Source organism: Neolamprologus multifasciatus, chromosome 5 (genome assembly GCF_963576455.1).
Source record: "Neolamprologus multifasciatus chromosome 5, fNeoMul1.2, whole genome shotgun sequence".
NCBI classification, from domain to species: Eukaryota; Metazoa; Chordata; class Actinopteri; order Cichliformes; family Cichlidae; genus Neolamprologus; species Neolamprologus multifasciatus.
The window spans coordinates 30,944,207-30,955,498 of record NC_140443.1 but is presented as its reverse complement, the minus strand read 5'-3'; the positions used below and the strand labels follow the sequence as shown (position 1 = coordinate 30,955,498).

General features: G+C 37.7%; 1 protein-coding gene across 1 annotated transcript; it reads left to right on the top strand.

Moving 5' to 3' along the window:
* Positions 1–5,117: 5,117 nt before the first annotated feature.
* eevs (2-epi-5-epi-valiolone synthase) lies at positions 5,118–11,038 on the top strand. Its single transcript, XM_085158425.1, is given in 6 exon segments — positions 5,118–6,745; positions 7,521–7,825; positions 7,828–7,952; positions 8,167–8,406; positions 8,623–8,875; positions 9,085–11,038. Coding segments are annotated over 6 exon segments (1,164 nt in total). The 5' UTR covers positions 5,118–6,602; the 3' UTR covers positions 9,183–11,038.
* Positions 11,039–11,292: the final 254 nt, after the last annotated feature.

The following is an 11,292-nucleotide window of genomic DNA, read 5'->3' as shown; positions in this document are numbered from 1 at the left end:
TAAAAACCCTAAAAACTATACATTTCACACCTGAGCCTCAACTCTCACGGCCTGGTACCAAACGACTCACGGACCGGTACCAGTCCAAGGCCCGGGGGTTGGGGACCGCTGATTAAGAGGACCCGAGGGAAGCTCGGAAAGCTAAGCAGAAGTTATTTGGAGAGGAGAGTGACTGCTGTTGGTTGTAGTGATGGGATTTCCGGCTCTTTTTAGAGATCCGGCTCTTTCGGTTCGGCTCACTAAAAAGAGCCGGCTCTTTCGGCTCCGAACCGGCTCTTCAGGTTGTTGCTTTAATTAATTTATTATTAACAACAATATAAAATTATGCACAAAAGGAATTACTAACGTTAAAAAAAGTGGTTTTATTTATATATGTTTATATATAAATATATGCGGTGGCCCCTAGAGACAAAACACGTACAAACTCCAAGACACATTTCTAGCATGAACTGAACTTCCAAAGCAGAGCTACTAGATCACTTAAATTACACAATTGAAAGCATGTGTGTATTGTTTGTGTATTTATACACAGGCACTCATATATATTCAAATAATTAAAAAAAAAAAGTTCATTTACCTGTTACTACCACACACCAAATCCGTTGGTACTTGCTGGCTTGTGTAGCCACTAGGTAGCAAAAGCTCAACACTGCGGCCAGCATCCTGGAGCACTTCTGTTGTCTTTTGTACGTGTTTTGAGTTTTTACGTGCTTCGGAGTTTGTACGTGTTTTTACGTGCTTCGGAGTTTGTACGTGTTTTTACGTGCTTCGGAGTTTGTACGTGTTTTTACGTGCTTCGGAGTTTGTACGTGTTTTTACGTGCTTCGGAGTTTGTACGTGTTTTTACGTGCTTCGGAGTTTGTATGTGCTTTGTCTCTAGGGGCCACCGTAAATATGCTTTTATTTATTCACTCCACATAAAATGTAATAAATAAATCATATAATACAAAAACCAACTATTCACATTTCAAATTTTAACTATTTAAATTTTCAGCTTTTTCCTTTTACAAATTTAAAGTGAAACAACACAAAACACTGCAAACCACAACACAATTAAATATAAATTAAAATATGAAAACAAAAAGAAGATGCATATTCTCTGTCATATGGGCCTGCATGAATAAACTTTCTGAATCCTTTATCATCTGCAACTGAAAATAGTTGTGGACGATTACTATACCTTTCTAATGTGACGTTGTTGTCCCTCGCTCTCTTTCTCTCTCTCTCCCTCTGGCTCTGTTCCTGTGCTACTGAGTGTAACTACCGCCCCTCCCCCCTCTGCCCAGCGTAAAGCACAAGGCTGCGTGCGGAGTGAAGCGGAAATAAAGTGCGAGAGAGAGGCTGAGAGAAAGAAAAAAAAAAACCCATGTGACGGCTCGCGATAAGGAGCCGGCTCGCTTCGTTCACGTCAAAGAGCCGGCTCTAAGAGCCATTTCGTTCGCGAACGACCCATCACTAGTTGGTTGAAAAACTTCAGTGGTGTGGAAACGTTATGGGTTCGCGGAGTCAGACGTGGATCAAGTAGACATAGTGTGTAAACTTTGCTACAGTGTCGTAGCTGCACCACAGAGCAACACTGCAAAGTTCACTAAACATAGATGTCTACATTTTTCATTTATTTTTTATATTGCAAACATTTGCACTGTTATCAGTATTTGCACACTATTTTATATTATTTTTTGACAATCTTTAAAGTCATTATTCAATACATTGTTATTGTTAAATAAATATCGTCAAATAATCGAGATCTCAATTTCAGTGACAATAATCGTGATTATCATTTTTGCCATAATCGAGCAGCCCTACGTTCTGTAGAAAACTGGTGCTAGAATCGTCCAGAATTCTTTGTAGAATTCTGCAGGAAAGCCGTCTGGACCTGGAGCCTTATTATTGGGCATACTTATCAGGGCTTCCTGGAGTTCACCTGGGGTCAGTGGTGAATCCAGTGCCATTGCTTGAGTGTCTAATAATTTTGGAAGAGTTATGTTGTCTAAAAACTGATCAGTTTCCTTTTTAGATGGATTTATTTGTGGTGAATAGAACGTTTTATAGAAATCCCTGAAAATGTTGTTTATTTGTTTCGGTTCATATATCGTGTTCCCAGATGAATCTTGAACAGCACATATAGTTGTTGTTTTTTGACCGGATTTATTACTATGCGTAAGCGTAGTCTTTGTACTAAGAATTTATTTTTTTTTTAAAATCAATTATCTCATTTAATTCTAGTTTTGTTTTGCGTATTTTGTTCAATGTTTCCTGATCTTGGTGGGACACGTAGGCTTCTATCTAGAGATTTGATGGTTTTTTCTAATTCCTGAATATTTTTGTTTTCTTCTTTCTTTTTATGTGATGAGAAAGAAATTATTTTACCTCTCATCACAGCTTTCCCTGCTTCCCATAGAACAGAAGCTGATGTTCCGGGAGTGTCATTAAAGTCTAAATATGAAGTCCATTCTTTTTTAAAATATTTAATAAAGTCTTCATCTTTAAGCAGTGATGTATTAAATCTCCAGTTTTTACTTGGCGTAGTATTATTCTTGTGCATTAGTGTTAAAGATACAGGAGCATGATCGCTGACAGCTATAGGGTGAATCTCAGTGTCTGAAATGTTACTCAGCAGTGAGCTGCTGACCAAAAATAATCCAGACGAGCGTAGGAGTGATGGACATGTGAGAAAAAAGTATATTTCTTACTGGTGGGGTGAAGGGAGCACCATGCATCGCAAAGGCCAAAGTCGCTCATATACTGTTTGATTATATTTGTGGAGTGCCAATTACACAGAGTTCCTGCTGTATTGAGCCTATCCATTTCTTCATTTAGTCCAAGGTTGAGGTCGACTCCAAGAACAAGTGTGCCATCTAAGTGTTCAGAGAGTGCACTGAAGAAACTGTGAAAGAATGAGGGATCATCAACATTTGGACCATATACACTTACAATACATAGCTTTTTATCAAGTATAGATAGTTTAATGATTAAGAATCTGCCCTCTGGATCTATAACTGTATCGAGTACTGGGAATTTAATATTTTATGGATTAAAATTGCTACTCCCCTTTGTCTAGAATTATTGGGAAGCGGACCCTGCGTCGTTCCAGGCTCTCTTTTGGGAACTGGTTTTGTTATATTTTTTAATACAATGGAAATCTATGACTGCTGCATTCTTCTTGCGAGGTACTTCCTTTCAGTTTTTGTGTTCTAATTTATTATTTTTTTAATTTGCTGGTTATGATTGCTTTTTGCTTTTTGAGAAAGAGCACTACAATACCAATAAATAGCAAAACACATTCATTATTGCAGTGGATCCAAGTCAACTGGTTTTACTCATGGTGCTGCCCACACCCAGTGATGAAGGGCTGTACTTCGGAATCACACTGCTGTGAAAGCACTATTTGTATAAATATTGATCACAACAGGTAGTGCATACCCCAACAAATACTACACACAATTGCACATTTAAGCAAAAGCTTTTACATGCATTTCTACATGCGTGCATATATACAAGCAGAGGAGAGAATACTGTTCTGTAGTTTAAATGCTATAAACTCTAACCATGGTTGCCTCTGCATTTAAAATAAGAAACCACAGAAGGCCCACATCTTATGATCAAATAGGTCAACTGCTGAATAAAGTCTCAGATATGATCGCATGCTTTTCTTAGTGAAAAGTGAGTTCTAGCAATCCAGGGGTGAGAAATTTTAATTGTAATAAAACTGTTAAGCAACTCAGTGCCAGCAAAAGTGTGATACGTGAGTTTCCTGTTGCTAAAAGCATCAAAGTAAAATATCTCTCTCACAAGTTTTTAGCATTGCATACACTTAAAAACACCAAAGAGTAAGTGTATCTTTTATTTTCAACAATGCTTATCTTGCCTTTGTACCGATTTTATTTAGATTTAGACTGCTCTGTGCTTTTTGTTTGTTTGATTTTAGTGGCCATGGAGCACCTGTTTCGAAGGCCACAGATACACAGCAGATAAACTGGTTGAACTTATAAAGCCCTATTCTAAGATAAATAGTTATCTATACCTATAACCTGCATAATCACAGAAAATTGTTGTTGCTGATTAGTCTCTGATTCTTTTCAGGCCTCGACAAACTGCTCATCTGCAACAGCTTGAAAGGGACTATTACAAAACTGACCACGTGACCCAGTTGTTCACTTATTGAAAAAAAATGTCAGTGTTAACCTGACATGTCAGTGTAAACCAGTGTTTACAAATATATATATATATTATATATAATATAATATTGTGGAAAGGATGAGACCCATCACAAAGGTATTCTTAATATCCAAAAAGGACCCAATGCATCTTCAGAGTTCATCAAATTCTCTGATTTTAACTCACCGTTAGCACCTTGATTGCATTTTCAGTCTTGACAGTGATTTTTTTTGACATGTGGAGAGCCATGACCAGAGCTCTGTAGCCAGTGAACATCCCCATCTCTAGGACCCTCTGTGCTTGACTCAGGTGGATTAGCATCTTCAGTTTTTGACCTGCCAAAAGCACACGAAAGATCACAGCAAAAAGATGAGTCTGTTCATGGACATAGCATTTTCTTTGTCAGTCTCACTGAAGACTGAGAAGTCACTTGGATGAGTGACAAAATGTTTCTCTCACTGAAAACGCTCCAAACAGATCAACAGAATCAACTGTGTAGGATCACTGAGCATGCATCACGTCTTAGCCTTGTTTTACTTGATCCAATCAAATTAAAATGATCTCACCGGTCGAAAAGAACTTCTGGATTATGGATTATAACCCACTTAATATGGGTTAAGTGGTCAAGCCATTTATTATCAAGGAAACCATTGGGTTTACATGACTACAGTTAGGCAAGCCTCTCAGTTTAATGGGGATAGGGAAATTTTAGTTGCAGGATTGACTAGTGTCAAGGTACTGTACATCAAATGCAGTCTTTTTTGGTTCACTCACTCAGTTGTGTGTTTCCTGTTCTGCTGCTTGAAAGGTTGCCATGGACATTAAAGGTGTTCAACAATAACATAGCAGTATGATGAACTATAAAATGGGTTTTGTTTTGGTTTTTTTTGGAATCCAATACACAGATTTCTGTCATGCAGCAACATGTTGTGGTTAGAAAGTCAAGTTTCACATGCTAAATATGTCACGGCTGGCGGGGTGAGCCGTGTGGTGTGGAGGAAAGGAGGACCCAAAATGCAGACAGCGACTGGTGATTCGAGTGAGGTTTATTTACAAGTGGTGGAGTGGCAAAACAGGCAGTGAGGGGAGTGTATTTACAGTACACAAATAACAGAACCGAGGGCAGGACAGAACATAAACCTAAACTGGGTGAGCTAAATAACAAACCTGAGATCATACGAATGGGGTGGGAGGCAGAGAGACGCAGACGAGGAACAGGACACCATGAAACACAGACGAGCCGACAACGAACACAGACCGACACCCACTATAAATACACACACCAGGTAATCAGGAAATGGCACACAGGAGGGGACACAGCTGGAACTAATGGACATAACGAGACACAACCCTACAAAGTAAAACAGGAAACACACAGACTGTTTTACATAACAACACGGGGACATGAACAGAGCACCGAGGGAGACGCAGGTAGGGAAGATAAACACAACCAAACACCAACAACCAATACAAGATCAGAATAAACTAGAAAGTGATAATCATCAACTGAAAGCGCTGGGTCACCGACCCAGGACCATGACAAAATATTAGTTCCCTTATTTGCTGTTGAGCAGTTGTGTTTATAAAGGATTTTGTTGAAGTGCATGTAGCACTTGCTGTATTCATTTTGTCCTGGTGTATTGTCAACATATGCTTACGCTATTCTTACTCCATGTTAAGTTGCAAAGCAATGCCTCTTTCCAGGACTTCTTTCTCCATTTTAACCATCAGATACATAGAATATTCCTGACAGGAAGAAGATGAGAACTGAGCGGGTTTTGGTGAGCTTGTACTTCCTTCCAATCTCACAGTGTTGGATTCTTTTCTCGTTGTATTTGTACTTCTGTGTATCCTGTAATTAGTGTTTACAGAATAAGTCAGGTTGTGTTTTACAATGTTGTTAATTAGATTAAGAAAAATACATTAATACTTAATCAGTGTTCTCAGTCTAACATATTCAATGCCAGTGCCATGTTGTTTGATGCCTTAAAACTTAACCTTAAAGTCAGTCAAACCTGTTTTGAAAAACGTCCATGTTACAAAATGACTGTTTTGTGTGGTTTGAAAAAAATAAAAACCCAACAAAAACTGCACCTTCACCAACAGGAGCAAAAAAGTGTGCATATTCCAAAACTGTTCAACTGCTGTATGTATTTATTGTGGTTAAACTGAAAATACCTTTTCCACTACACCACAGCACCATCCACAGCCTTTTAATGTCTTCTGAAAGCACACCATACAGTTAAGTAATGTCATACTTTCTCATAAAGCAGGTGTTCCCTCAGAGTTACGCAAAATGCGTGCATTGACATGTGAAGCATCTCAAAAAGCTCCTCCCTTGTCCTAAGGGCATTCTCTAAACACTATGCTATATTTAAAGGCTCCTAAGGCAGGATGAACTTGTCACTTGCTTTGTTCACACCTGTAACTTACAGCCTACAAGAATGGGAAAAGTTCAACCAGAGGAAAAAGGTGCCAAAGAAAAGACAACTGAGTTTAGTTTAGTACGGGTCAAAAGTACATGGAAGTGCCAACTGGGAAAAAAGATCAATAAGGACAAAGTGGACAGTGTCTCGGCTGCAAAAATGTGAGTACACACACAGTAGTCTAATTTACAGAAATCACAGGTAAAACTGTGATAAACCTTTAATCGTATTTTACGACTGACCTCTTTTTGTTTGCATATTTCTTTCATTTTCTTCAGTCTAATGCTCTTCTCAGTAAATTATACACTGCAAATGATCACTTGGTTAGTTTGATAGTAGTAATCTGATATTTGCAAATATTGCAGAGTTAAATTATAATTTCTGCATTATTTAGTCTTTTCTAATGGCAGAAAGTGCCACTGGTATTTTTCAGGAAGTGGAATTTAGCCAGAGGTTAGCTGCTTTTGGCTGCAATTAAAAAAAAAAACATTTTTCTTTGCTTTAAGTCACACATCAGTTTGAAATGTAACACTACAGTCTTTTTCTGTAATAATGCATTACATATGATTACATACCACAGTTAAAAAGTACAACATCAAGCATTTTGAAGACGAGCGTTTTAGTGCTTTAAACTGTTTGTATCCTGACATAATAAGATTCCTGCTTGGAGATAAGAAAGAAATAATGCTGTTAAATGAGGCTCAGATGACACCTCTGTCTAATAAAGAAGCTATTTATTGTTTTTAATCTTGCATAATTGTGAGGTTAGACCAAGATGATGGACAGGTAGATGGCGTCTTTGTTCAGAAATACTTTAATTGTTACTGTTAACTGTTATTAACTTATAGTCTTTTTAATCTCAGCCCAAATACAGACCAAAGGTCATCGTAGTGTCCTGTGATTATAATAAATACTTTTTTGTGTCTTGTCTGGCAGCTGTGAAAGTGTCACAGAGAAGGGTACAACCTGGACAGTTATCAGTCCCATTGTCTTTACTTACAAGGTAACTGAAACTCAGGGCTTGCTGGACCCAGGCAACGACACCCTCCTTCTGGGCCACATCAATGACCCTCAGCAGCTAGAGGACGTTAAAAAATCAAACAAGCCAATCAGACGCTTTGTGGTGGTTGACCAGGCAGTCTTTCAAATCTATGGCTCCAAGCTAACTGAATACTTAGAGGCCAACAATGTCTCTTACAAGATCTTGGCTCTACCCACCACTGAGGAGAACAAATCTATGGAGATTTTGCAAATTGCAAGAATAAGCTGGGTGCCTACATTCCACCTGCTGCCACCTTCCTTGATCTATCATTCATACAGACTGTTTCCCGACGACATATCTCCAATGGGCTGGCAGAGATTTTAAAGGTACGGCAAATTTAATTTATGATAAAGTCTGTACGTTGAAAAAAAAACCCAGCAACTTGTGCTATTCTCATGGGCCATAAAGGTCAAGTACTACAGACACACACACACTACAGACTCTGCCATTTATAGCAGAGAAGCTAGTCCCGAGGTCACTAAAGATGAGTGACCCCGACAGCAGAAGTAACTCCATGCAATTTTTGTTGGTCCTTTGCAGATGGCTATGATGAAGCACAGCGGCCTCTTCGAACTTCTCGAGAAACACGGCTCTATGCTATTGGACACTAAATTCCAAATTGATAACAGTGTATATGGGTGCAGCACCCTAAAGGCTGCATCACAGGCAACTCGCATAGCTATTATGACTATGTTGGAGGAGCTTGCCCCAAACCTTTGGGAGGATGACCTCGACAGACTTGTGGACTTTGGCCATCTTATCAGTCCAGCATTAGAGATGGTAATGATCACTAATGGCAAATACAGCTGAACTCTTTGTATCTTTTGCTGATAAAGTTTATGGAGTATGTGCAAAATATACATTAACGCTATGTAGAGCTTTAAACAGTTTTGAGATTATATATATACACACACACGGATATCTTAAAAGTGTAGGGTTTCACATTTTCATTCAGATTGCAAATGATATCATCTCACCTTTTTCTCCCCCGTCCAGAAAGTTCTCCCGTCTCTGCTTCACGGTGAGGCAGTGAATATAGATATGTCCTATATGGTTTATGTGTCCAAAGAGAGTGGTCTATTGACAGAAGAAGAGAAGCAGAGGATCATCAGCTGCATGGTGAGCCTGGAGCTTCCTGTCTGGCATCAAGAGTTTACTATGGAGCTCATACAGAATTCTCTGCAGGACAGGCTGAAACATTCTGGCGGCCTGGTCAGAATGCCTCTCCCTGTTGGTCTCGGGGAAGCAGGTACGGATCCCGTTGCTTGATTTAAATGTACTTGTCACTGCTACAAAACACGTTTTTTCTTCCAGAAAGAAGTAGAAGTCATTGCTTATGTATTTGCAACAAAGGTGGAACTGAAAGTTTCACATTTTTTGCTGCTGAATTAACTGTTTGAGTTAGTCTTTTGTACTAAATATTAAAAAAAATTTGCTTTGCTCTTCTTTTTATTGCAGAAATTTTTAATAACACATCATATGAGATCTTGCACAGAGCTTACGAAAAATGGTGTGAGGAACTGAGCGCCGCTTCTGAGAGCAACTGTGACCCTTAATAGTGTCATCCTACAACCCCCTCAATACTGTTTTTTTTTTAATGTTTTGTTTTTACATTTTTAAGTGTGTAGTATTATGTACTGTACTTTTAAATGTTTCATACCGGTAGGAGAAACTGGTTTATAGCATTGGTCTGCTGCATTTTCAGAAACAGTCACATTGTGAGATAACTATTTTTGTATTGATAATCTTAAAGCCTGTAGAAATGGCCTATAACTGTCACAATTATTGCTAGTGTGTGTTCCTATTGTTATTATTGTCCTAAGTGTTCTCATTGTTGTGTGATGCAGTCAAAAATAATTTGTCACATAAGGGCAGCAACAGCTAGCAAATAATATAAGATCCATAGAAATATAAGAAGCCGCTTACAGCTTGTGTTTGTTGCTTGTTATGTCTGTCAAATATATAAGCGCCATTAAAGATTTTTAATTGGTTATCAGTGGAGTTTGTGTTTGTAACAGTTCACTCGTGTTTTACCCTTAAAACCTTTTTAATAGCATTATTTCAATTATAAAATTGATTTAACATTTATTTAAAAAAAATTATATGTTAAGTGTATTTATTTGCTTGTTTCATAGCAAACCTGATATGCTAAAAACATCAACATCAAGGCAATGATTGCTTTTGGATTGTTTTGCTCTGCTGCTTCATGAGAAACTCAGGATAAACTCTAATGGCGGCTACAACCTGATAAAATACTGACATCAACATCTTGAGGCCTCTGCTAGCAGTGAAAGAAATGCTTTAGTCATTGTAGGCATAAGTAAAAATGAAATGTGGAAGTAAACAATTGGATACTTCCATAATATTTATAGGGTCTAGAGGTCCCCATAAAAAGTCCTCAATTTCTGCACTGCCTAACCTTTTGGATTTGTTGTGTCCATATATAAAAGTTTATTATATTAAGTTAAGTGTCAGGACTATGTGAAGACGGTCAAGGTGTGGCTACGAACAACATGATTTTTTTCTTCATTTAACATATTAATCACAAACGATATATTTCAACAAGATGTTTTTTTAAATGTACCTGTTTTTTTTGGTTTTTTTCTACAAATGTAGAAACAGCATCACACAATCTTACCACACGTGTTTGTTTTTTTTAATGAATGATTAAAAAAAACAAACAAATAAAAACACAAAATGCAGTTTCAATCCTGATACTGTTCCTGATCCTTTCTTCTGGGAAAAAAAGGTGCAGTTGGAAATATATGATTTGGAAAGTGGGGGAAATTGCATTTTTGTCAACATCAAAATGCAACACAAAAATCTATAAAATGCACATTATTGATTAATTTCCTCTTCCTCTGTATGTTCCACATTTCCTGATATATCCTAATACTCCAACTGCCACATCCTTACACCAGCACCCTGGCATTAAGTTTTGTTTATGATAGTATGACTACTTATCTTCTTTAAATTTCTCATTTTGGCTGAAGATGCAATTACAGGTTTTACTTAAACAATTTATGGATGGATGGATAGGTTAACGTAAAATATATACTGACTAAATATTCAATTCAATTTTAATTATACAGATGCTTAATAATGTAAGGCACAGACCCTTCAATAAATAACATTGCAGTGATAAATACGTAACCACGGGTGCTTTGATACAAATACAGAGGAGTTGTTTAAATGGCCAGTAGTTCTCGGAGGCTTGAGGGAGAGATACAGACCAGCCCGTGTTTATTCACCAACACTGAATGATGTTAACTGGCATCCTTCTACAGGCTGCTACTTCTGCTATTGACCCCCGAGCCATCCCATTGTATCATCAACTATTATGTAATTACTTCCTCATTTGGCCTACAAGCTATATATAAAATAAAAGTCTATCTTGATTCCTCATTCAAGTATTTTTCTTTCATTCTTAACAGTAGTAGTTTCTTTATTTAAGTTCAGTTCTTAATTTTAATGGAAAATTCTATTTTTGTAGCTTTTAAATAAGTTTATAACTTTATAAAAGAAATCAATCAGTGTGAAAGTTTAGAAGTGAATGGTGTTCTGTTATTAGCAGGGATTCATGTTAGGTTCATGGGTGATTCAAGATAAGCCAGGTGTGAGTGTGAGCATGAATGGTTGTCTCTGTGTTTTAGCCGAGGTCCATCA